The 25,983-nt window shown below is 37.0% G+C and overlaps 1 protein-coding gene across 3 annotated transcripts; it reads right to left on the bottom strand.

Annotated features, from left to right (window-relative positions):
* Positions 1-1,394: 1,394 nt before the first annotated feature.
* On the bottom strand, positions 1,395-17,542 carry LOC764666 (probable inactive tRNA-specific adenosine deaminase-like protein 3). Of its 3 annotated transcripts, none has more exons than XM_030999333.1 (9): positions 17,096-17,542; positions 11,192-11,275; positions 9,873-9,927; positions 9,433-9,521; positions 8,671-8,881; positions 7,402-7,513; positions 6,535-6,697; positions 5,490-5,589; positions 1,395-3,500 (listed from the first exon to the last, which is right to left on the bottom strand). In XM_030999333.1, the coding sequence occupies exons 1-9, from the start codon at positions 17,211-17,213 to the stop codon at positions 3,323-3,325; spliced, it is 1,110 nt and encodes a 369-aa protein (XP_030855193.1). In that variant the 5' UTR covers positions 17,214-17,542; the 3' UTR covers positions 1,395-3,322. The 3 variants fall into 3 exon arrangements, with proteins under 3 accessions (XP_030855193.1, XP_030855194.1, XP_030855195.1); XM_030999334.1 differs by having other exon boundaries at positions 17,168-17,541; XM_030999335.1 differs by having other exon boundaries at positions 17,079-17,177.
* Positions 17,543-25,983: the final 8,441 nt, after the last annotated feature.

Raw genomic sequence — 25,983 nt, 5'->3', positions numbered from 1 at the left:
AGATTCCCGTACAGCTCCTTATTGGTCATATGCTGGCTCCAGTGCACGTTGAATGCTGTTCTAAGAAGTCTGGTGTAGCAACCATCTAATTCTTTTGCCAGCTTTGTTGTAACTGCCCATGCTTCGCAGCCGTATAGAAGCACAGATTCAACTGTAGCAACAAACAAACGTTGTTTGAAGTGCCTAGGAAGAGAAGATTTCCAGATTCTTCCAAGCTTGCTACACGCTCTCCATGCTGCTGACTTACGAGCTTTCACACCTTTTTCTGTGCTCACCATCAGTGCTCCCAGGTACTTGAAATCAGGTACATTCTCCAACTGAATTTCATCATTTGTTTTTATAGTGATGATCCCCCTGTGATTGAATGACATGAACTTGGTTTTGCCTGAATTCATCCGGAGCCCGACCTTGCCTACCGATGTCTCCACCCTGCTCAGGAGTTTTTGGGCTTCCTCTAATTCCTCAGATAGCAGGGCTATGTCATCGGCGAAATCTAGGTCTGTTATGATTTCTGGACCAACTCTCCTACTTCCCCTTCTTTCTAGTTGGAATCCAAGTTCTTCTTCATGGCCGTCTATAGCTGCTCGCAAGGCATAATCGAGGACTATTACAAATAGGTAAGGTGCAAGCGTGTCACCTTGAAGCACACCAGCCATGATTTCAAAGAGGTCAGTCTCTCCATCAGGTGATATTACTTTTGCTTTGGTGTCTTCGTACATCTTGCCAATAGCATTCACCAGTTGTTCTGGTATGCCATATGCAGTAAGGATCTTCAACATCTTGCCTCTGTGGATGGTATCGAAGGCTTTGCGAAAGTCAATAAATGTGATAATAGCCGGGAGCTGATTTTCTTTTACTCCTTCTATAGGCCTGCGAAGTGCCAAAATATGTCCCACTGTGGTCCTTCCAACTCTGAATCCATTTTGGTTGGTTCTCAGGTGACTATCAAGTACAGGTCTGATCCTGTTCAAAATCAATCTATTGAAAGTTTTGGCCACGATGGAGCTTAGACTGATCCCTCGATAGTTTCCTCCTTGGCTCAGGTCTCCAGACTTTGGTATTGGTACAATGTTCAGTATGGACCATTGGTGGGGCTTTTCTTCATTGATCAGAGCGTTGTTGCAGAAACTCAGAATGATTTCATCCAGGTCACATCTTTTTAGAACCTCTGGTGGTATGCCATCTTCCCCAAAGCTCTTCCCTTCTACTAGTGACTTTATTGCCTTTGAATATTCTTTCAGATCAAATGGCCCTGTCTTGATGTTCAGACTCTCTAGTATAGGCAGAATTTCTTCATCCTCATCATCTATATCAGAAGGGCTTCCAAGAAGATTCTTGAAGTGGTTGAACCAGTTTATGACCCTGTCTTTCTGTGTGTCTCCTTTTAACTGCCCTTTCGGGGATGCTTTCCTTCCGGTTATGTCATTTATGAGTCTCCAGCTCTGCCCATGTTTACTGTTGGCATGCGCTCTCTCCACATCTTTTAGTTTACTATCAAGATCTTCTTCTATAACTACATTGTATGCTTCCTCAAGGTTGTGCTTGGCTTGCTTGTAGATCTGCCGATTTTCATCAGTTGTATCTTTCTGGTACTCCATGTAGGCTTTATTGATCTTATTTCTAGCACTGATTACACGTGTATCGTTGGACCGACATATTGTCAATTTGATATTGATGCCCATGGAAATTTTGTTCAACCAAATTAATGATTTCTTAATCATAAATAACTTAATGCTGTGGTAATTTATCGAGCTGTGTACAAAACATTACATTTCAGTAAAGCTCAAATCACATTAGGTTGAGCATGTATTAAAAGTTCAATTTTTTGCTCAGTCCAAGCATTCCCTAGGTCAATTACATTATATATAATTGAACCAGAGGCATCACTCGTTGCGGAAATTTTGAACTCAAAAGTGAAAAATTGCATGACTCTATTTAGGCACTGAAGAGTTATAAACTGCCGAGTTTCACTCTTTCAACATGGAAACTCTTGTATTGTTTTGAATATTAAACAATTATAATTTGAATAAATTATAGTCGAAATTATTTTTGAATTTATTAAAAATTATTTTGACTACATATTTCAAAGCACCTATTTTTCTTCAAATTTCAGGCAAACAATTGAAATTCCAATTCACATTTTTCACAGTTATTGGTAAAGGACTCAACAACATGGTGAGAAATCGGTCTTCAGCGTATGGATGACAAGAGAGGCAAAAAGAATTATAAAGAAGTAAAATATATATTTTCATTTTTATTATTAAGTTATATGTACATTAGGAATGGCAAATTGTCTGTAAGCATTCGCTAATGGATGTGAAAACAAGAGGCAATTAAAGGAAGTCAATTCACTACATGATAACATATCATTCTGTTTAACTTTCCAAAAACAAATCCCAATATATAAACCTATTTCATACACAATACATAACATTAATTTTCATATCAAAATACTATTTATAAAGGGGAAAAATTACAAAACAAACATCAAAATGATCATCATGAGAGGTTGATAGCACTGATTTTTTTTAACATGAAGGATATATCATGATCTAATATACTACTAAAAATTACAAAATTCTTTAAAATATTGTTAAAATGCTTAATCGTCCTAGCATAAAATAATGGTGAACTAAAGTTTAATGCATCCAATCCCCATTGTTTTACACACACATGTACATGTATAATTATGAAAATAATTATAGTATTGGAAATCTTCATAGCAAACAAATTCACCATGCTAGGTGCTCAAAGGGCTCCAATAATACCTGGCTCTGCTTACTAGGCTACCATTTACAGTATGCAAGGAATTCCTTCCAACCAGTAGTGGCAAATGTAGATTAACATCCTGCTAAAGGTCATAAGTGCCGCAGCGGGACTCAAAACATGAATCATATAATCTACAGTCCAACAGCGTATTTACTAGACAACGATAAGGAGGAGGAGGACAACCATTATCCCAATCCACACCTTGCTGCTGTTAAGGTCAGCCTTTTTCTTGAGCCATTCTCCCAACTTCATTTAAAGGACATACCGGTTCCCAAGGGGCTTCCTCTTACTTCTAATTCCAGAGAGCTGAAATGCAGCTGACTGTATGAAGATTGTCAACGGCAAGGTCCAATGGATGGGATATCAATTGTATTATGGAATAGTAAACATAAATTTATACAAAGATATTATTTTATAGGAGATTTGCAGATTCAAGCCTTGATATAATCATCGGATATACTAAGTTCACAGATGTGGTGGGTAACATACATGTATGGGACAAGAAAGTTTGGACTTGCTTAAATATTTGAAGACTTCTGAACTAATCTCAAAGCTACCTGTGATCAAGCTGTTGTTCGGCACTGCACAGGTCAACAACCTTGAAGGCTTGGTATCTATGATTAAGAGACGATTCTGCATGAAGTTTGTATCTGCTCCCTAAAGCACCATCTGGGTGACTGTCTATGTAGAAGACACGACGTATACGAGAATGTACCAGGGCCATAGCACACCTGGAGATAAAGAATCAGCATAGAAAGACAGATGAAGAGATAGAGATGGAGAGATAGACAGATGAAGAGATAGAGATGGAGATATAGACAGATGAAGAGATAGAGATAGACAGATGAAGAGATAGACAGATGAAGAGATAGAGATGGAGAGATAGACAGATGAAGAGATAGAGATGAAGAGATAGAGATGGAGAGATAGACAGATGAAGAGATAGAGATGGAGATATAGACAGATGGAGAGATAGAGATGGAGAGATAGACAGATGAAGAGATAGAGATGGAGAGATAGACAGATGAAGAGATAGAGATGGAGATATAGACAGATGGAGAGATAGAGATGGAGAGATAGACAGATGAAGAGATAGAGATGGAGAGATAGACAGATGAAGAGATAGAGATGGAGAGATAGACAGATGAAGAGATAGAGATGGAGATATAGACAGATGAAGAGATAGAGATGGAGATATAGACAGATGGAGAGATAGAGATGGAGAGATAGACAGATGAAGAGATAGAGATGGAGAGATAGACAGATGAAGAGATAGAGATGGAGATATAGACAGATGGAGAGATAGAGATGGAGAGATAGACAGATGAAGAGATAGAGATGGAGAGATAGACAGATGAAGAGATAGAGATGGAGATATAGACAGATGGAGAGATAGAGATGGAGAGATAGACAGATGAAGAGATAGAGATGGAGAGATAGACAGATGAAGAGATAGACAGATGTAGAGATAGACAGATGAAGAGATAGAGATGTAGAACAAAATCAAGGAAATTAAAGGAGACCAAAAAAAAGTTGTGTGTAATCGCTTACATGTAGGAAGGTTCAAGGTTGTATGACACTTGCTCCAGCCCCACACTAACCGAATGTGTAGCTTTGTAATCCTTGACCCAACACCAATACAAATTCTAACCATAAACCTAACCTAGAACATAATGGGAACCATAAACCTCACTAAGGACATTTTGTACCTTTGATGAAATAAGGCCCGGATCAAACGTCAAATTACCTGTAGAAAATGCATATAATTTATCAACGCACATGGGTTTAGTGTGTTTCTAACAAATAACGTTTATTTCCAATCCAATTCAAAAGGTATTTGATATGAATGTCAATTACATTATTGATCTCAAAAAATACAAGCTACACCACAAGAACCTGTTTGTGCAATAAACACTCATGAATGTGCATGTAGACTCCTATTCACTAAGTGAAATCAGATGGGCTCTTTTATTGGGGCAACTAGTGATATTTACAGACAGAACTTTTATCATCCAAAAAACCAAGCAGATTTGTTATAAAATAATTTGTTCAGAAGTTGACCAGACCTACAGGTGTATATTCTATGATGAACAACTTAAATCATGTGAATCCTATATTAAAACGAACAGTAACAGGATCACCCGATGAAAATGAAAATTTCTGCTTTATTGTTGACATCTTACATTACAAAATGTCAATATAAAGGGCAAACCAACCTTTGTTATGAATCAATTTGTGCAAACACAGAAAGAAAAAAAAATCAAATGGCGAGAACTAGAAATGAATCACAGATATACCATATACAAATCTCAAATCAGCAATGTGGTCAGGGGGTTGTAACGTAGTCGCAGTCAACTCTCCTATTTGTCATAAAATGTTTGTACTAAAATATTACTTACTTCTGATTTTCTCTTAAGCGCATTGTCCTTTGGGGCACTACTCAAATATATAACATTTATAGTTATAATAAATTGATATTTCAGTCATTTTGTGTTTTGGAACAAATGGAAGAGTTGCCCAGCACTACATCACAGAGACATTAAGGATTCAGCCAATTTGAAATTCCCATATATTTTAAACGTTTCATAACTTTCTTAAAGGTTGGATTGATTTCCTTCAACCTTTCAATCTACTTCTCTGATTTTTCTTCTTTCTTTCGGAACAATTTGCTATCACAGTTGGGTTCCCTTTAAATACACAATGAAGAGACTTTGACTTACATTACACATGGTTCTTGTGTGATATAGAGGTCGAATCCTGTGCACAGATAGGGTGTTTCATCGGTACTGCATTCACCATTTACGGACTCATAGCAGCTCTCTTTTTAGTACCAGTAATCAGAAAATTGAAAACTAGTATGAGTACATTGAAAAATCTGCAAAAGGTTTCCTTCTAAATATCACATTTGCACAAGAAAATGGTAGAATCCCAAAAGAGGAGAGACAGTCGCTCTCTACCATTTTACTCCTCCCCCTCCACTTGAGATTAGATGCTTACTGTTACTCGATTTGTGGCCCCTGTTAATTTTCTGTTCAATTTTGGCCAAATCTTACATTTTTGCCTGCATCCAAAAATAATTTCATGTTGAAGGTAATGTCAGCTCATTGCAGTGGATGATCAATTTTGTATGCCATTTCATACTTATTATGGGTGAAACTTTAGTACAGGACATGGCTACATTCTGTAGTCATTCATGAAAATATGACCGGAAATACCAATATAGAGTGCCAAACATCTCCAAGGCAATTCACCCTACAGAGCTCAATGTGTATTTTTGCTTAAAGCTTACTTTCAGGCTGATATTGAAACCCATATGTAAATAGTCCATGTGATTTTGTTTCAATTTCTATTCTACGGGTTTCAATTTCCTTTAAAGTACATCATTTTAAGAGATGATTTTCTGGAGAAGGATTTACAATTTTTCTGTACAGAATTGACACTTTTTAAACAAGTTTCTTTCAGTATAATAACATACAGTAGACACCCATATATTCCATCACCGTTTATATTTGTATCAGACTGACTATTGGAAACAATGGATCTCTTCTTACAAATTATTCTCTTGCAAATTAAAAATGAAAAAAAATTGCAGACCCCTCCAAGTTATTCACATTCTAAATAGAAATGACTAAAAACATATAACGTCTGATAACACTTTTAAATACAGGTAAATATTGAGAAACAGAGGACATAAACAAAGAAGAAAGAGAAGCACAAAATGAGATGAAGAAAAAAAATAAAACAGAATAAAGGCAAAGATATTACCTGGACAAATGGACCAAGCTCCACCCCCTTGACTATGAGCCACAAGGTCAATGCACTTCATTACAGCATGCTGGAGTGAGTTTTCCCCTATGCCTGGAACGGATGATGTCATTCCCAGAGTGGTATCAGATTTTGGATCTACAACCAATGCTCCAATAGCTGCCTAGAAGGAAAGGGGGTGGAGAGGGGGAAAGAGAATTGCATTACTTGTACAAACAGTAGCAAAATATAATACACAATACATGTTGTAGCATGAAATTTATGCAAACATCAAATATTGGAGTGTATACATATCATACATGTATTTTTTTACACCAATTTCTTTGAGGAAATTCTTATCCAGACTCAAGTCTTCTCTACATTTATACATTATCTCCCCAACTGACTACCATCCAGAGCCAAGCTGTATCAAATCTTATCTTATGTAATCAGGAACAAGAGTCAAGCACAACAGAGATTTAAGCCATTTCTGTATTCATTTGATAATCATCGAGACAGAGGCAATAAATTTGAAAGCCATGTAGCAGAATATTATAAATTTCATTATAAAATCTTTACCTCATTGGTGAGATAGTATGGGCTGCCCTATATTCATGAGGCTTACATGTACAAACACCAACTTTACTTCTATGATCAAAGACCATTATTTATTTTTTTCCAGACAGGATATCTAACTGGAATTTAACAGCATGTTCTGGAAGTCTACTTTTTGTCAGTTACTTTTCTTGACATGAAATAAAATATCCAAGTCAAGAATAAAAAATAACCTCATCATGAAGCGTACAAGAATGGGGTAGATTAGCACAGCCTGAACTGTCAAAGTCAACTGATTCAAATAAATGGTTTGAATAGTAACATCTCTCCCACCTTTCCATTCACTTTGGCTTCCTCAGCTTTTCTTACAGCTGTTAGGATGTTTGTGTGAACATTTTTCCTGTCCAGTGCTGAAAAGTGCTCTCCAGATATTAGCCTGCTGAGCCTTGTAGAAATTCATTTATAAAAACAGTATGAAGATCAGTCTTATTACTGATTAAATCATTCTCATCAATGATGTAGGGCAGAGTACACCATTTTCATTACTGCTATTAGAGAGCAAGTTTACAGGGGAACAAAAAGTATACTCCAAATGAAGTCAAAGGGGCATCATTCTGTAAAAGGGGATTCCAACTGGATCTTATTAGAAATCTGTTTTAATGAAATCAGAAAATTGAGAAACAGATTAAAATAAGATACACGCAGAGATGCCAACCTCCAGAACAGAAAATCAGTAATCATAAGGCTCAAAATCAGTAATTTGGGGAATAAATCAGTAATTTCCTATGCGGCGTCATGAATCTAAAAAGAATGGCAGGCGGACGCATGCGCGCATGATTATCTGAAATTTTTTGTGATTTTACTCCCACAAAGTTGCTAAATATTGACTTTCAGTTCATCACAACACATAAGTTTTCAATGAAAAATTGGCTTCTATTAAGAGAATACTTGATACTTTTCCATCTTTCTCATGGATGGCCACCATAATGCACAGCACTTGCTACGATAGATCCCTATGCGCAAAAAAAAAAAAAAAAAAAAAAAAAAAATCATTTTTTTTTTTTTGTAATCCGTAATTTTTAGACAACATTCCGTACTGCCGTAATGGTCGTTAATTTCCGTACCAATTACGGGAAATCCGTACTGGTTGGCATCTCTGTACACGTAGAACCCTCTATAGTTGTAATCACAAAATGCAAATTGACAACTCCATGGCAATACCTTTTATGCAACTTGACCATTTGCTTTGGACTATGGGTAAGATTTTTATGTTACTGGTTTTTCATAAAGAATCAGTTTTATTTCATAATTTGTTATGTACACACATATATGTGGCATAATTGTATAGGGTACATGTTTTTATATTTCATTTAAAGAAAATGGAGACTTATGACTTTCATAATGCCTACTTAGTTGTCTTACAGCAGGTAATCATATATATAAAGAACCGATAGTGGAACATTCAAGTCTGAAGTGTGTATGAAATCAAATAACCTAATAAATCAAAAGTAGTCACTGCATAGAATTGATATTGACATTATCCATCAAATGTGGAATATCCCTTTCTCAGTGGGACACCCATCTTCAGTCTGAAACACTTACTCCTTGTCTTCATGGTATGCTGTAGGCCAGTGTTGAGATGCCTCTTCATACTGAGCTTTGGTCTGAGGTGGGGCACTAGGAATGTATGCAAGAAATGGTTCCCCTAGGAGATCTCTGTCGATGTCATCATTCAGAATCATTGAGACTGATACCTCATCAGTGATGGGCAGTGTTACCTTACTGGTTTCACAAAGAATGATCTGCAGTTCAGCTGGGGGTGAAAACAATTGAAAAATCTGTGAAGCTCAATGATCTTCATCCTTTCTTTGTTTAACTTCTTATAACAAGTAAATTATTCATATCCTCGATCAAGGTTTGTACTTTTTTTTAAGTACCGGTACATGAAAAATGTGATTTGTTTCTTGAGAATATGACATATTAAAGCTTACAGGTACATCTAACTAAAATTATCAACAAAGTCCTAATTTAACCAGTCCACCTTTCTTTCTTGTTACATACTTGTCTTGTTCGAATTACAAACACAAAAACACATCAAATTTACAAAGAGTATGAATAATTCAGTTGTTAATGGCTACATTGTATATGCTTTTCTATAGGTTCCTGCACATTTCACAGTTTTGTACTTTTCTTGTCTGGGTTTCCTTTAACATGATAAAAGTTGTCAAACATATTTGGTGATATATATTTTTTCAAATTCCAACCTGTCGCTGTTACATGTTTTAAGCCCTTGTGGATCGCCCTGTTTTATGGGAACACTGTACCACAATTCTTTAACATCATGAAAAATAAATACCAGTATACCTTTTTCATAACTCCCGTTCTTCAAAGTCTGCTTCCGTACTCTTTTGATGTGTGATAAGCTGTCTAAAGGATGCACATCTGAAAGCTGCCTAGTGGAAAATTAAAATTAGGAATTATAATCCAGTTTATTCTTGTTTTACCATCAGATAACATAATAATAATGAACTAAGCAATTTCTAATGAATAAATTAATCTGAGTATCCCTCTAAAGATGTCCGGAGTGAAGTGCAATAAATATGTATGTGCATGTATGAAGAGAATGGATATATTCTGTTTACATGTTAGTATCCATTCAGTTTAAAAAGCATTATATATGGAAAAACTAGCGTGTATGCAAGCACACTACCAGAATTGCTTACACATACAACATAGTTACCATGGGATACAACAAAATATATTCCTTGATTCATAAAGGCCAAATTGATTACAAAACCAATTACCTAAGTAGAGTACTTGTGTTCTTCTTGTCGAGAATGGCTGCAGCATAAACAGAAACTGAAATATATATCAAAGAAAAGACAAAACATTAGAATAGAATAGAATAGAATACCCGGTAGACTATAATTGTATTGTCTTCTTCCAAAGAATGAAGAAACTTTCCTCCCAGGTGATACATATACATAAACATTTCACAACTTATACAAAATTTATAATATAAATACAATCATACCAAAATATTCAAAGGCATACAAAATACAAAAGTATGAAATGAATAACATACATAGAATACAAATTACATAAAACATAAGGATACATGGAAGAAGACAGAAGGAAGAGATAGAGAAAGAGAAAAGAAAGAAGAAGGGGGAAAGAAAGGAAAGTAACAAAAAGAAAAGGAGAGAGAGGGAGAGAAGGAGGTGAATTGGAGGAAGGTAAGCGAGAATTAGGAGAGAAAGGAAAAGAGGGAGAAAGTACATGGCACTTTAAGGTTTAGAAAGTTATTGGGAGGGCAGCTGCACTGCTGCTGCTCAGAGGAAAAGTACACAAAAAAAAACTAAAAACCAACTCCTAAGTACAAGTTGAAATACAAGGTAAAGTCGGCGGGCGCATGCAAGGTGGCTACCATGCCAACCATTGCTGTTAGCTTGGAGACAAGTTCAGCAACCCGGCACGCGCCATTAGTGCAATGGTACAACATTTTGCACGAGGTGAAAGATAAGAGAATTCAAAATAGAGCGTTTCATCTTTCACTGAATGCAAAACCTTGTTCCATTGCACGAATAAAGGCCATTCACTATTTGTTTTATACAACACCTCGGACGTTAATGGGCTTAAAACAGTTTTTCTGGGCCTAAATCTCAGCGATTTTTGTTTGTTTTTAATTCATGAAATTGCCGATAGTGAGCGCGCACTATTAAGCAGGCAGCAAACCATGCGCCGCGCAAACAAAGATTTATGTTTTTTTTGACGTGGAGTGCAATTTTGTTTGATCCTTTCGCACCATTGCACTCTGACGTCACTTAGCTCACAATATACTTTGTACATCGTTAGTGACGCCAGAGTGCAATGGTGCGAAAGGATCTAAGGGAATTGCACGGCTGGAGAATGATGCCGTTCAATGGTACTTTTAGCGCATGTCATGTGATCAAGAATTGACCAATGAGGTTGCAAGAATCTTAGTAGGCGTTGTATAAATTAGTCTAAGGCGTAATTTCATTTTAGGCAATAATATCTCACATACATGTACTATCAAAATTATGACTTGTTACCATTGGTGGCATTAAATGAAAAGTTTGAATAAAATGATGTGAATAAATACCTAAGGAAACTGGAGCTGAGACATGATCAGGAAGAACTGGTATAATCCTCATCTCATCATGACTGGTAATAATCTGGCTTGAACCTGTTAAAAGTGTGAAATAAGTAAGAGGGTTTGGAAAGTTTTTGGCTACATGATGATGTATACATTTGTAACATAGTGTCATCCTTCAAGGATGAGACTATTGGTACACCATGGATCATAACAGATCTTCATTTTCAAGATTGAAGACTTTCTATAGAAAATTGTGCTTATCAAATGTGAAAACACATTTCATTATGTCATTGAAAACTGTTTTTTTATTTCTTCTTTATCGGCAAAATCTGCCTTATATGTGATTAGTGCTCTACCAGTACCTACCACAGCTAATAAAATGAATAACGATTAACAACATGGTGTGTCAGAAATTTTAAAGATAAACTTTAGTACTGGTAATGCGATTGCATTGTGAAAGAAAAGGTGTGGAAAGGATCAGAAACAGTTGATCATGTAGCATGTAAGTATTGGTGTGCACTGCAAGGTTCTGGAGTCATCAAAATCATAATAAATTTGACCGAGTCTTGGTAAAGTAACAAGCACTCACATAGAAAGCTATATATGGGACAACACACATGGTGTCGGGGCTAGTACTACCTTGATTTCCTTGTCTTTCTATGCTCATTACTCAGCCAGTATACATTTTCTTCCAAAATTGTTTGGCACATGTCATTTATTTGTAATCTTGAACATTCAGTGTAAGTTTTGTTTGATTCTGTGAGAATTTTTTTTTTTTTTTTACCAGTACTGGAGTGTATCTTTAAGGTAAAAGTTAATTTGAAAGAAAAAACAATCAAACATATTTAATTAAATGATATATGCAACGGGTGCCTAAAATGTCATGGGCTTTTCCTTTGTAAACTATTTAACAGAATCAACGGAATGACAGTTTTAGGCATCCGGTGTAAAACTGCATTTAGGCCAATGTTTGATCATTCAATCAATGTGAATCTCAAATGTACAATTTGGTCAGTAAATTGTTACATAGACTATTCACGGTATACTCTTGTGTATCATATATTTCATGGGCTGCATTACAATACAACAAAAGAATGCTAAAATGACAAGATAAATACAAGAAAATAACATAAAATACTATAAGTTGACTGATATAGGTACATGTATCGTGGAGTAGGTAGCAGCCCAAAAATCGGGGGGGGGGGTCTTAGAATTATGGGGCTGAAAAAAAAAACTTTAGAAATACTCGATGTATTTATATGATATTTCAAAATACAAAATTGCTTTCAGTCTAGTGCATGTGACACCTTATCAACAAAAGACAATAAACTTTTTATATTATTGTACAGCTAAACCAAAAGCTTCAGTCTCTGATATCGACGGCTGTTTCGCTGAGATTGCATCTGGCTCCTCTGACAGCCAGTATACATAGACTGAAGTACATCGGATGGGGTACTGTGCGGAAGGAATAGTTCGGTTCGGCCGGACCAAGATGTGCAACCATTTTTTTCACTCTTTACGTCTTCATATTCACTTTGGCAGCAATATTACACTGAATCTTATTAAAAATAAAAATAACAAAGAAATATTTATTTTGAATTACATGTACAATAGCTTGCTCATTTAGATCCTAAATTAATGATTAATTAGAGAAAGTCTTGTCGTCAAGACGTCAACAACATGATTTGTTATCAGCCATCTTGATTTGAGTTGATGAATATTCATTTTTTCTTTTCGAATGTCCAATAGCTACATACGAGTCAGCCCGTCTTGACACAGTGATAATTGAATATTCATAAACCCAATATTAAACGAGTGCTCTGATCGGCTATTGGCATTGTTTTTGAAGGTCGACTCAGAAATATATCGTCCGGGTCATGTCATTTAGATCAAGACGCAGATTCAGGATTTCTTAGGGGGGGCCCAAATTTGAGATTATGGGTCGGTTCGGCCGGACCAAGATGAATGAGATATATGCAACCATTTTTTTCACTCTTTACGTCTTCATATTCACTTTGGCAGCAATATTACACTGAATCTTATTAAAAATAAAAATAACACAGGTTTAGGGTTAAACCCCCCCCCCTCCCCCCCCCCCCCCCCCCCCTGCGTACGCGCCTGTGCGAGCCAAATATTGGTACGTAATCGTGACCAGCATTGACGTAATGGGGGGGGGTGCAGGAAGGGGCGACCTTTCATTAAATTATTAGAGAAAGAAGACGATTTGTTGTACCGTTCTCGAAAATAATCCTTGTCTGAATACAGTCCCCCCCCCCCTTCTTCCCGCGCGAAGCCCGAAATCTTTTACGTTTCATTAAATCATCAGGAGAAAGAAGACGGTTCTCAACTCTTAATCCTCGTCTGAATTTAGTTTTCCCCTCCTCCCTCCCGCGCTACACGCGGAAGCTTTTACTTTTCTTTAAAATCATTAGAGAAAGAAGACGATTCGTTGTATACCGTTCTCGACTCTTAATCCTCGTCTAAATTCAGTCCCCCCCCCTTCCGCGCGCGCAAAGCGCGCAAGCTTTTACGTTTAATTAAATCATTAGAGAAAAAAGACGATTCATTGTAACGTTCTCGACTCTTAATCCTCGTCTGAATTCAGTTTCCCCCCCCCCCCCCTCCCGCGGGAAGCGCTGAAGCTTTTACGTTTCATTAAATCATCAGGAGAAAGAAGACGATTCCTTGTACCGTTCTCGACTCTTAATCCTCGTCTGAATTTAGTTTTCCCCTCCTCCCTCCCGCGCTACACGCAGAAGCTTTTACTTTTCTTTAAAATCATTAGAGAAAGAAGACGATTCGTTGTAAACCGTTCTCGACTCTTAATCCTCGTCTAAATTCAGTTCCCCCCCCCTTCCGCGCGCGCAAAGCCCGCAAGCTTTTACGTTTAATTAAATCAGTAGAGAAAAAAGACAATTCGTTGTACCGTTCTCGACTCTTAATCCTTGTCTAAATTTAGTTCCCCCATCTCCTGCGCGAAGTGCGAAGCTTTGACATTTCATATATAATTATTAGAGAAACAAGACGATTCGTTGTACCGTTCTCGAAAATAATCCTAGTCTGAATTCAGTTTACCCCCCCCCCCCCCTCCACCCGCGCGAAGCGCGGAAGCTATTACGTTTCATTAAATTATTAGAGAAAGAAGACGATTCGTATTACCATTCTCGACTCTTAACCCTTGTCTCAATTCAGTTCCCCTCCCGCGCGAAGCGCGAAAGCTTTGACCTTTCATTAACATTATTTAAGAAAGAAGACGGTTCGCTGTACATGTAACATTCTCTTCTTTTAATCCTTGTCTCAGTTCAGTCCCTCCTCCTGCGCGAAGGCTTTGACATTTCATTAAATTATTAGAGAAAGAAGACAATCGTTGTACCGTCTTCGACTCTTAATCCTTGTCTGGATTTCAAAAATGTTTTTTGTCTGCTCCTTTTTCTTCCTACGTCCTCTTCCTTTTCTATCCTCTCTTTTTTTGGGCCGGCTTTTTTTTGGGGGGGCCGCCCCCACCGCCCCCTGTGGGGTAGTGAGCACATTTTTTTTTTTTTGGTCCTCAAAAAATTTTAAATTGGCACCCCCCCCCCCCCTTGAGCGCCAGGGGGGGGGGGGGACCAACTCCCCAAAAAGGTAAAAACCATGTGTTTTTACATGATTTTTTTGTCATTTTACAACAAACGCATAAAAAAGTATAATTTACTAAAAAATTAGAAAAAATGAGAAAATTTATGTCATTTCAGCATTATGTGTAAACCACCGTTATGGAATTCAAAATAAACCATGATTAAATCCCCCCCCCCCCCCCCCCACCCTCCCCTGATCTACACTTTGTTGGTGGAAAAATCGCAGCTGATCTCCCCTACCTTTCTTCTTTCTCTTTTTTTCTTTCCCTTTCTCTCCTCTTTCCCTTTCCCTTCCCTTCCCTTCCCTTCCCTTCTCTTTTAGGTTTGCTAGGGGGGGAGGCAAGGTCCTTTCGGCCCCCACCCTTTTACACACGTTGTTGGCGGGACTAACCGCAAATGATCTATTTCCCCTTCTTTTCACCCTTTTTTTTCTCTTCCTCTTTTTCAGTCTCTTTTAGCTCTCCTTTTTTCCTTTTCCTTCCTTCTCTCTTTTTTTTAAGCAGGGGTGGGGGGAGGCAAGGGCCTTTTGCCCCACCCCACCCCGATCCACAACTTGTTGGCGGGAAAATTGCAACTAATACCCCCTTCTTTTCTTTTCTTCTTCCCCAATTTAATTCCCTTTATCTCCTCTTTTCCTTTTTTCTTTCCATTTCCTTCCTTCTCTCTTATTTTTTTGATTGGGGGGGGAGGCAACAGCCTAGGAGGCGAGGCCCCCCCCCCCCCCAATCTCCTTCTTCCTCCTTTTCTTTTCTTCTTCCTCTTCTTTCTTTCCCTTTCTCTCCTCTTTCCCTTCTTTTCTTTCTCTTTCTCTCTCTCTTTTATCCCCTTTTTCTTTTCCTTCTTTTTTTTTTCCTTCTTTTTTTTTTTTCCTTCATTTTTTGTTCCCTTTTTTTTTTTCCCTTCTTTTTTATCCTTTTTTTCCTTTCCCCCCCCCCCCTTGATCCGCCAGTGTCTAGATCTATTACCAATACCAGTTTGAATTATGCATGAACGTACCGTTTCAGTGGTTCCGATATAAAAATTGGATAACAAGTCCATAAATTTCGCCTTTGGAAATAGGTAATGACAACTTTGAATTTGATACCTTTACAAAAGAGAAAAATATTTATAAATCAGAAAATTAGATCTAAATTAGGAAAAACGGGGGGAGAAAGTTTTTGTACCAAAAGTGGTCCAAAATCGGCTCAATCTCCCCTGGTTGTGCGAGGCGTATGGGTTACCATCTGTGTATGGGGAATGTTGACAAAACTATAGATCTACCAGACAGTTATTTCCGTCTAGACCTAGTACTAGATCTAGGCCTATTAAGCATGAGTAGTGCTGAGAATAGACCGAAAGCTTCAGTCTCTCTAATCGTCGGTTGTTCCACTGAGACTACGTCTGGCTCCACTAGACCTCCGATTACAGAGACTGAAGTCTGGGGACCTCTTTCTGTGAGGCACTGTACGGAACAAATGGTTCGGTTCGACCGGACCGCGATGAATGAGATATGCAACAAGATTTTCACTCTTTACATCCTCATAACTGCTGCAATTATAACACAAATTAAAAATAACATATATATAGCTTATTTGACTTACGACAGCTTGCTCATTTAGATCCTAAATTAATGATTAATCCGAGAAAGTCTCGTCGTCAACATTATCCGTCTTGGTGTTAGTTGATGAATATTCATTTTTTCTTTTCGAACGTCCAATAGCTACCGTAGCTACGTACGAGTAAGCCCAGCTTGACCAACGAACTCCCACGAAACGAGTGCTCTGATTGGCCATTTGGCTATGTTTTGGTAGGTTGACCTGGAAATATTTTGGCCTATGTTCCGAGTGCATGAACGTTCGGAGATACAAATTGGATAATTCATATAGATCTAAGTAAGTCCGTAAATTATCAATTTAATATTGAGTTATCAAATTTTGATAACTGTAATTAGGACAAATGACATACCGACCTAATTTACATCTGATTTAGAAATCAGGAAATTAGATCTAAATAAAGAAAATCGGGGAGAAAATGTCGTGGACGAAAATATGTACATAGAGTCTATAGTAACATAGCCATCCCCATCTCTGGGTTGCCATCTGTATTGGGGAATGACAACAAATGTCAGTTTTATTAAAGAAATGACCCAAATCAGATGGTTATTGCTGTCTATGCTGAGAAGTGCTATGTTTTTTATCTGAAACCACTGGAAACCACGTTGAATATTAGCAAAAATTGTATGATTATTTAAAAAAGGGAAACTATAAATTCATACAAACAATGCATTACTAATAGCGCACCTTACCAATAGACGTACCAGGACCAATGGCAATGTCATCATCACTCCCGTAACTGCGAGATCTTGCAGATATACACACATCTGTAGTACCTTCACACAATTTTCTCCTCTTCACTGCTGCGGGATGATTTGCCATTTTCTATTATGACCTGGAGCTACTGCACTGCCCTGGATGAGGCATGCGCTGCACAGTATAAACACGGGAGCTTCCTCTGCTCTGCATGCAGGCAGCACATTGGGACGAGACAGCTTGCATGTAGCCTAGCTAGAATCTAGACTGAAAATAGACAGAAATAACCGTCTGATTTGGGTCATTTCTTTAATAAAACTGACATTTGTTGACGGAGGTCTAGTGGAGCCAGACGTAGTCTCAGTGGAACAACCGACGATTAGAGAGACTGAAGTTTTCGGTCTAGACTGAAAATTGACCTGGCTGCTGCTAGCTGGAGGTGGTTCGGTAACGGTCCGCTCGCGATCGGTACGGTCGATGATATGATAAGTTTTTCCGATCCCAGCTTGCGCGCGTGGCGGCGTCTGTGCATGCTATGAATGCATAATTCCGTATGCATGCCATGTCCATATCCATATGAATGCATTGGTTTCCATACGCACTATAAACTGAACATTCCGAACAAAAATGCTAACGATACGGTAGATTTAAAAAACAAATATGTATTGACCTTACTGTCGTTACCGAGCCGCGATGGTCCACTCTAAGTTCCTATGTAAGTGGCCGGTAAGTGGCCAAGGCATTTATTAGTAGAAGAAAGATGCATGCACTGTCTTTTTACAGAGGAAAAGGGGAATTAATTAATGCAAAAAGGGGGCACAGATTAGGATAGGGGCACTTATCAGACTCTGAGGTGCATGAAAAGGGCATAATATAGAAAAGGGAAGGTGGGCACTTTTCTGAAGTTAAAGGGACAATTTCCCCTACGTACAAAGGAGCATTTTTGGGGCCGGGTAAATAAAAAAAAATGCCAGCTCTGGGTAATAGTATAGAATTATCATAATTACCTATTTATTTCTTTATTTATTCATTTATTTATTTATATATTTATTAACTCTATCTGAACTAGAATATATTTACAAATATCATACATAGTACATTCAAAATGCGCACCAATTCATTCATTTTATAAACAGTTTTAAAAGACAAGCCGTTAAAGGTAATACAAAGTTTTGGGAAATTTCGAACATTGGGTGGATAGTGATTCGTATAGTGATTTGTATATAAATGGATGCCCCTGCATGTGGATGTACAGTCAAACCTGTCTATATAGCGACCACCCAAGGGAAACACAAAAAGTGGCCTTTGTAGATAGGTGGTCTTTGTAGACAGGTTCATTTAGTACATGATTCAATGAGAATCCATTTTCAAGGGAAACAACAAATGTGGCCTTTGTAGACAGGTGGTCTTTGTAGACAGGTGGTCACTAAAGCAGGTTTGACTGTATTATAAGCACCAAAAATATTAGCCCCTAAAACACTTCTACTTTCGAGAAAAATTGAATATAAAAATTTACCAGTGCTCCCGATAAATTTTGATAAATTTCAAATAGTGCCTACAGCCGTACAATGGAAGCTGCGATCCTGACAATTTCAGAATATGTAGTTGTGATATATAATTACCAAACGGGATTAGCTAATCGGTCGATTTTAGTCTACATTGTTTCAGGGTTTAATAAATATCTTGACCTTGAGAGGGAGCTATACAACATAAATAGTTTAATATTCATAATTTCATAACTTTAGACTCGATTTCAACCGCGACAACGATCACTGAATATAGTAGGATCGCATATGCTTCCAATATGTTCATTATTTTGAACCAAATTCATGACCCCATACCAAAACTTTGTATTACCTTTAATACTTTTTTTTTTTTTTACTATTCTACGAGTATAATATACAATTCTATTTTTCTTGCGCTTCATAAAACCACATTCTTCACTCGTTTGTTTTGGTGTCTGAGAAAAGTTGCAACATAATAGTTCTTGAAAATTTGCTATTTTTTTAAAGCTACATGGCAAGTACAGGAAAATCAAATAATCGGGACATTTGCCAATTCATATTTTGACCGGGCATCGCTCCAAACGAGTTGAATTGCCGAGCCAATTAAAACAACTCGTCTTCTAGTTCCAAACAAATTGACATCATCGAGTTCCATTAACTTGTCATCTCGTCTTCTCGTGAAAAACAATTCAACTTGCCGAGTTTTAACAAACCGTCATCTCGTCTTCATTCTTGTCTTTAATAAGTCGACTTGCCGAATTCCAACAATTCGTTCTTTCGTCTGTTAACTTGTCTTCTCCCCTTCTTGCCCTAAGTTATTATAATATCGTTATCTCGTCGGTACTTTTAAGCTTCCAATCCCACGTGCATTTACATGTATTTTACATGCTACATCAGGCGCGTACGCAGGATTTCTTCAAGGGGGGGGGGGGGGGGGGGGGGGTTAACATTTTAAATCGGGCCGAAAATTTCGCAACGACTCAGCCAACCGCTGAATAAGCGGGGGGGGGGGGGGGGGGGTAAGAGGACACTTCTTTTTCTTTCTTTTTTTGGTCTCGAAATTTGAAAAGTTGATATTTTGCTCCGTTCGGGGGGGGGGGGGTAAGGTCAACTTTTTAGGTCAGCCATTGGTATAATTTTCTTTCTTTTTTTTTATAATTGAAAAAAATTAAAAAATTAAAAAAATTACTAAAGGGGGGTTTCCTCCAAAATACACACATAAAAATACCAAATGGGGGGTTCACCCCCCCCCCCTGCGTACGCGCCTGTGCTACATATATGGTTCAATATCAATCCCCGACCAGTTTTACCATACATCATGTACAGTTAGGTGAGAATTGTCCTTAAAAAACTTGATATGAAAATCTTGATTTGATTTATACGTTAAAACTCAAAACTTCACTAAACCATAATTATGATTATTTTGGTAGTACTGTAATACCATTTTCCATCACCTGCACCCAGGGGCGTAGACAACGGGGGGGGGGGATGAGGGGGATGCATCCCCCACCTCACAAGGTGGGGGGATGGCATGTACAATCATCCCCCCCCCCCCCCCCAGGTTTTGGGGAATGATATTTGCTTACTTAATAAGTCATAATGATGATAATAATAGTAATAATAATAATGATAACAATTATAAAATTAATAATAATAATTATGATGATGATAATAATAATCCTCATCATTATTGTAATTGTGTTTATTGTTAGCCGCATTCACACGGTGAAAGTCAATTCTAAAACAGAATAGAAAATGAATGTGATACAACAGTATACATAATAATTCGTGACAGAGAGTACCATACTACTATCTTTATAACAAGTATTATTCAAACAAACATATATAATTATGTATAATCATGAATGTTCAACTTCATGCTCCCACTATATGACTATTGTTACACTAATACTGATATCAGGACTGACTGGTATACATTAGTTTGTTGTTAAGCTTGCAGCAGCTACATCTTTTCTGTATTGTTAACTATTTTATTTATTTTTGTTTTATTTAAGATGCACTTTGTTTTGTATTCATTTAAAGTATGTTGATTGATGCATGAAGACATAAGTTTGAAATGTTTAAAGAAGTTTGTTTCGTGTAAAGCGCAGTGTGAATTTACCCTGTCTTGAAATGCGAGATAAAAGGAACCTATTAGTATTAGCATTATTATTTGTACTAGTATTATTTTTTATTTGTATTATTATTATATTATTATTATTATTATTATTATTATTATTATTATTATTATTATTATTATTATTATTATTATTATTATTATTATTATAAGACTGAGATCAAATAGAAGTAAATAATGCCCTAATTTGAAACGATGCAATGCCGTTATGGTTCCGATTTCTTCACAAACTTACAAAGCAGTATTGTTACTCCATGGATCATAGTGATACTGTTTATGTTTTTTGTATCTGTATGTTAATGAGCCGCCAGCCAATATCCATCTATGGATACTATGCCTGTTTCTTTGAGGTAAAAAAAAACATAGTATGTACGTATTCATTATGCTTTATAATGAACAGACATATTGTTCAAAGTTTAATCGTTATTTGTTTGTTGTTTATGTGTTCTATTCACAAATGGCCACAGAGGCTGTTTTCATTCATAACCACATACCCCTATCATGGACCCTAGTAGGGTCCATGCCCCTATCAAGACAACAAAGACTATACCTGCGTGTACACAGTTGACATTGGTTTTTTTCTGAAGAGGTGTAACAGCAAAATTCACAGAGATAAATAAATACGTAGTGTGGTTCAATATGCAATACTATGTGTCAGTCCATTCTGTATTCGTATGCCACGGTGTGTAGATCTTGTCGATGTATGTCTGTCCATTCAAGGCGTAGTATGTGTGTGTGTGTGTGTGTGTGTGTGTGTGTGTGTGTTCGTGCACGCTTGTGTGTGTTATTTTACCTCATTAAGTATGCATCAGATTGCACGATTTCAAGTTCAAAATTGCAAAAGCTCCCTACCGTGGGAGGGGGGACACCCCCCTCCCACACCCTCCCCCCGCTCGGTCGCTTCGCTCCCTCGCTCTGGCGCTACGCGCCCTCACTAGCGTTGGCAGACCAGTCATCCCCCCCCCCCAGGTGAACGAACCTGTCTACGCCACTGCCTGCACCGCAGGACTTAATTATTTATAAAATAATGATAGAAAGAAAAAGAAATTGCCATTCACACTTAGCCTCAACAACTTCTTTAATCATAAGGATGTTCTGTCAATCAAATCAAAGGCCTTTTTAAAATCAATAAATGCACTAATAAAATAGAAAATTCTTAGATTATAGTCTTCAGAAATCAGTTGTTGAAACCCTTGTTATCTGCCGATTACTTCTTCGTAACAATAATTATGTGTGATTCCTCGATAATCATCAGGGTTCGGTATTTTGACCTTTCTTGTAGATATGAACAATACTAGCCCGATACACCATTCTGTTGGAACAAATTAAGCCACTTAATTGTCAATACAACAAGAGGTGATGTATAGTCTAGTGAATAGGTCGTCGGACTGTTTACATTGTGGTCACAATAATGAGGGATGATTTCAATATTTGTTTCGGAGACTCTTTTAACTGAACATGCATGGTCCAATTAGCTACTGTTTAAGCATCATGTTACTTTGCACAATCTGAATACATGACATGGAAGCAAAAGTTTCAAGATAAGTGAGGTCGCTGTGCGAAAAATTACAGCTTGGGATTTTAATCACGATGATGAAAGACTGAAAACTATATAACACACTTATATCAACTTTAAATGCGATCTAGCGTAGACACAAGCTTGGGGGGGGGGGGTTAAAGAAAAAGAGTTGCTCTTAGTCGCTTAAAAAATAGGGGCACATGTTATGGATAAATGAAAATGGAGCACTCATATGGAAAAAGGACATTTATTTGAAAAGAAAAGGAACATGTGTCTAAGTAAAATGGGCAGTAATCAGTGGTGAAAACGGGCCATTTCTCGCACCTGAAAAGGGGCACTAATGATAATGAAAAATGGGCATTTGTCGCAGGAAAAGGGGAACCTATAAGATTTTATATAGGGTCATTTATCAAAGATGAAAAGGGGTATTTATGAAAAGGAGAGGGGCCGTATAAAAAAGGGAAAAGGGGCACCCATTAGGAGGGAAAGGGTACTTACAAGAAAAGAAAAGGAGGCATGTGTCAAAGGGGAATTTATGAGAAAGGGAAGGGGCTCTTATTAAAAAGGGGAAAGTGGCACATATCAAAAAGTAAAAGGGCACTTATTAGAGGGGACGCGTGTCAAGGTAAACAATAAAAAGGGCTATTATCAGATATCATAAGGGGCACTTATAAATTTGTGACAAACATACAATCCAGATGAAATACGCCATAGGATGAAATCATTTCTTCACAGTATACGAGTAAGGAAAGAAAAATATAAGAAACCAAGATTGCTTTAAGATTAGAGAAAAAAATAAGAAAAAGATAAAGGAAAGAAGGGAAAAAAGGGGTAGCCAGGCCTATAAAAAAAACCAAGAGGTTGACTAGAAGTGAAGACATGGTATCAATATTATCTTGCTCCTTTCCCTTCTTCTTTCGTCTTCTTTTCATTTCAATTTTCTTTCAATTTATTTCTATCTTTCTTGGTTTCTTTTTCCTATATTCTATTCATTTATTATTTATATTTATTTCTTTTTTACTTTTTTTTTTCTTTCTGATCCCATTTTCTTTCTTCCTTTCCTTCCTTCTGTTTCTTCAATTTCTTTTTCATTTGTTTTCTTTTCTTTGCGGCTTACTTTCCGGCATATTTTCATCATCAAGAGAAGTTAAATGTGCCAGATAGATGTAAACAGAAACATTAATATCTCCAAATTCTAATGGCAACTGGTATTGCTATTTTAAGACTGAAGTCACTTGATGAAACACGCCAGAATTACGTGGTAGGTGATGGCTTTGTCCCCCCATAACGAATGGCGATTAACACGGCCTGCTGTGCATGTAGCGCAGTCGCTTCGCGGTAATAGCGAGTTTTCGCTCACCAACATAAGGAACCTTCGCGGAATCAGAGCACTCAGGTTTACGGCCGCGCACACAGACCGCTCTGGTTACAATAAGCGGTTTCGCTCTTCGGTGAATGCGGACGTATAATTACAGAGTAGCTGACGTCATCATCGCTTGGGAATATCCCTCTCCCTCAAACATGGCGAATTGACATCGAGTGCAAGATGCAGTTATGGCAGCCTATGCTTTCGATGTAATTGTATTTGAATGTTATAATGCTGTAAGTTTTTTTATTGGATGTGAAATAAACTGAACTTGAACTTGAACTAGTGTTGATATTGTAAAATAAATTTATTTAAACTGAAATTAATGGCTACAAAAACACATTTTCTTTTACCCCCCCCCCAAAAAAAAGGGACAAAAAAGAAAAACAGTACTGGATGATGAAAGAATGTGGTGTGTTGTGGAGTGTGTAACTGTATTTATGTACAGTTCTGTAAGTGTGTTTTTGCTATCCAGTTCCAGTATGGATATAATGTGCTGGCCATTTGGGTAGTTTTGTGTGAATGCTCCTGCACGATTCGGTACTTGAATTTGAAAATTCATATTGTTTGCACATATCATTTGCAAATCCAAAGGGTTGAGCAGAGACTAGTTATCCCTGCTCACTCCCCCAACACATACACATAAGTATACACACACACTGTACCACATTACTCATACTCTTGAAATTATTGAGCATAAATGCCACGATCAAGGTACAAACGTGAACAATTTTGAAAGAAAATAAGCCCCCTTTGGTGGTATGACCCCACCCCCTCCTCGCCTTCAAGATTTTCCAGCTTCATTAGCTTGGACTGCTGGAACTAACATTGTATTTAGATCATTTCTTTATCTACAACCTGCATTCAAACTAGTTAAGATTTTTTGAAAACATAGAAACACCTGTGATAAGAAAAAATATTAAAATCAAGTACTTTTTAATTTTTATTTCTCAATAAAATTAACAAACACACATATATATATATATAAATATATTTAAGTATATATACATAATAAATAAAATACCACAACTACATAAAATGCCACTTTCTTTCCACTATTAGCCTAATCAAACCCTGCATTAAAAAGGTCACATTATAAAGGGTAAACAACAGTGAGTAGACCAGGGATTCAAAACACCTCCCTGAGTAGACGCAAAATACTAATTGTATTAAAAGTATCTATTCTACAATCTATTCCACCCTGTATCACCTATTTCAATAGAACTTGTGTAAAAGATTTGTTTTCAAAATACGCACTATTAGCTGTATAAACCTGTGTTACTGTTGGTACTGAATACATCAATGAATAGAAAATATGAAGTAATACTAAAACTGCAGTACAGTGCAATCCATGATTCCACTCTAGCCTCTATCACCTATTTCATTTCAATGAAATGAAATTACCATAAAGTTAGATACATGAAATAAGCTAAAAACCTGAACTTTCAATCACTTATAAGTATCAACTTACATGTACCATAAACTTACTTACAATACACCAAATATCTATTGAAGAATTTGAAGTACCTGCGCAAAAAATATTATTTAGTATTGATCCTGAGATGATTTATGTAATAGCTGGTTTACTTGGATCTTAACTTGTATAATAAATATATATAATCCGCTAGCTCTCTAGTGATGCATAATTTCAAAAATGAGATTTTCTTCGCGTAGCTACTTAAACAAAACTATGTTAACAAGTTACTCTGAAGGCTAAACACGTAAACGTATCAAGTTCAACGACATACTTGCCTCAACACCTTCATAAAATTAACACAAGCTGGCATTGTGAAAACATAACATATGCACAACACAAGTAAACACGGTCAAAGTCACCTACTAAAGACCAAGGTGAAATATCTTGATTTCATATATTATGGTATCCAGATTTGCAGTTGAATGAAAGGAATATAACATTGGCAATGGTAATGGTACATAGAAAGAATGTGATAGCACCAACTACATACAAATGAAACTAAGGAGCAAAAAGGAAGTCACACACATAAAAAAAGGCAAGATGCTGTTGAATTGCATATATATACAAGTTAACACAATGTATCTTTGGCATATACATGTACATATCATAATGGCAGATGGGTAACTCTTAGGAAGACCATATAACTTAATACACACAGACTTAGCAATACTGCCAAAGTCAATATTTTAACAAGAATGTTATTGTTAACAAGTCCTGCAGCCGTAAAAATAGAACTATATATCTGAAAAGACAGATTTGTAATAAATTATGACAAAGTAAAATGTTCACTGTTGGTCACTCAAACTCATTATTCCTAAGTTTCATTTAAGGTGTTCACACTTGTACAAGCATTGCTTTTTAGTGGACCCCTCTGTTTCCAACATGTATTTCT

The sequence above is a fragment of the Strongylocentrotus purpuratus genome, unplaced genomic scaffold, assembly GCF_000002235.5.
Source record: "Strongylocentrotus purpuratus isolate Spur 01 unplaced genomic scaffold, Spur_5.0 spur5_scaffold_5, whole genome shotgun sequence".
In the NCBI taxonomy this organism is placed as follows: Eukaryota; Metazoa; Echinodermata; class Echinoidea; order Camarodonta; family Strongylocentrotidae; genus Strongylocentrotus; species Strongylocentrotus purpuratus.
This window is presented reverse-complemented; position numbering and strand designations above follow the sequence as displayed.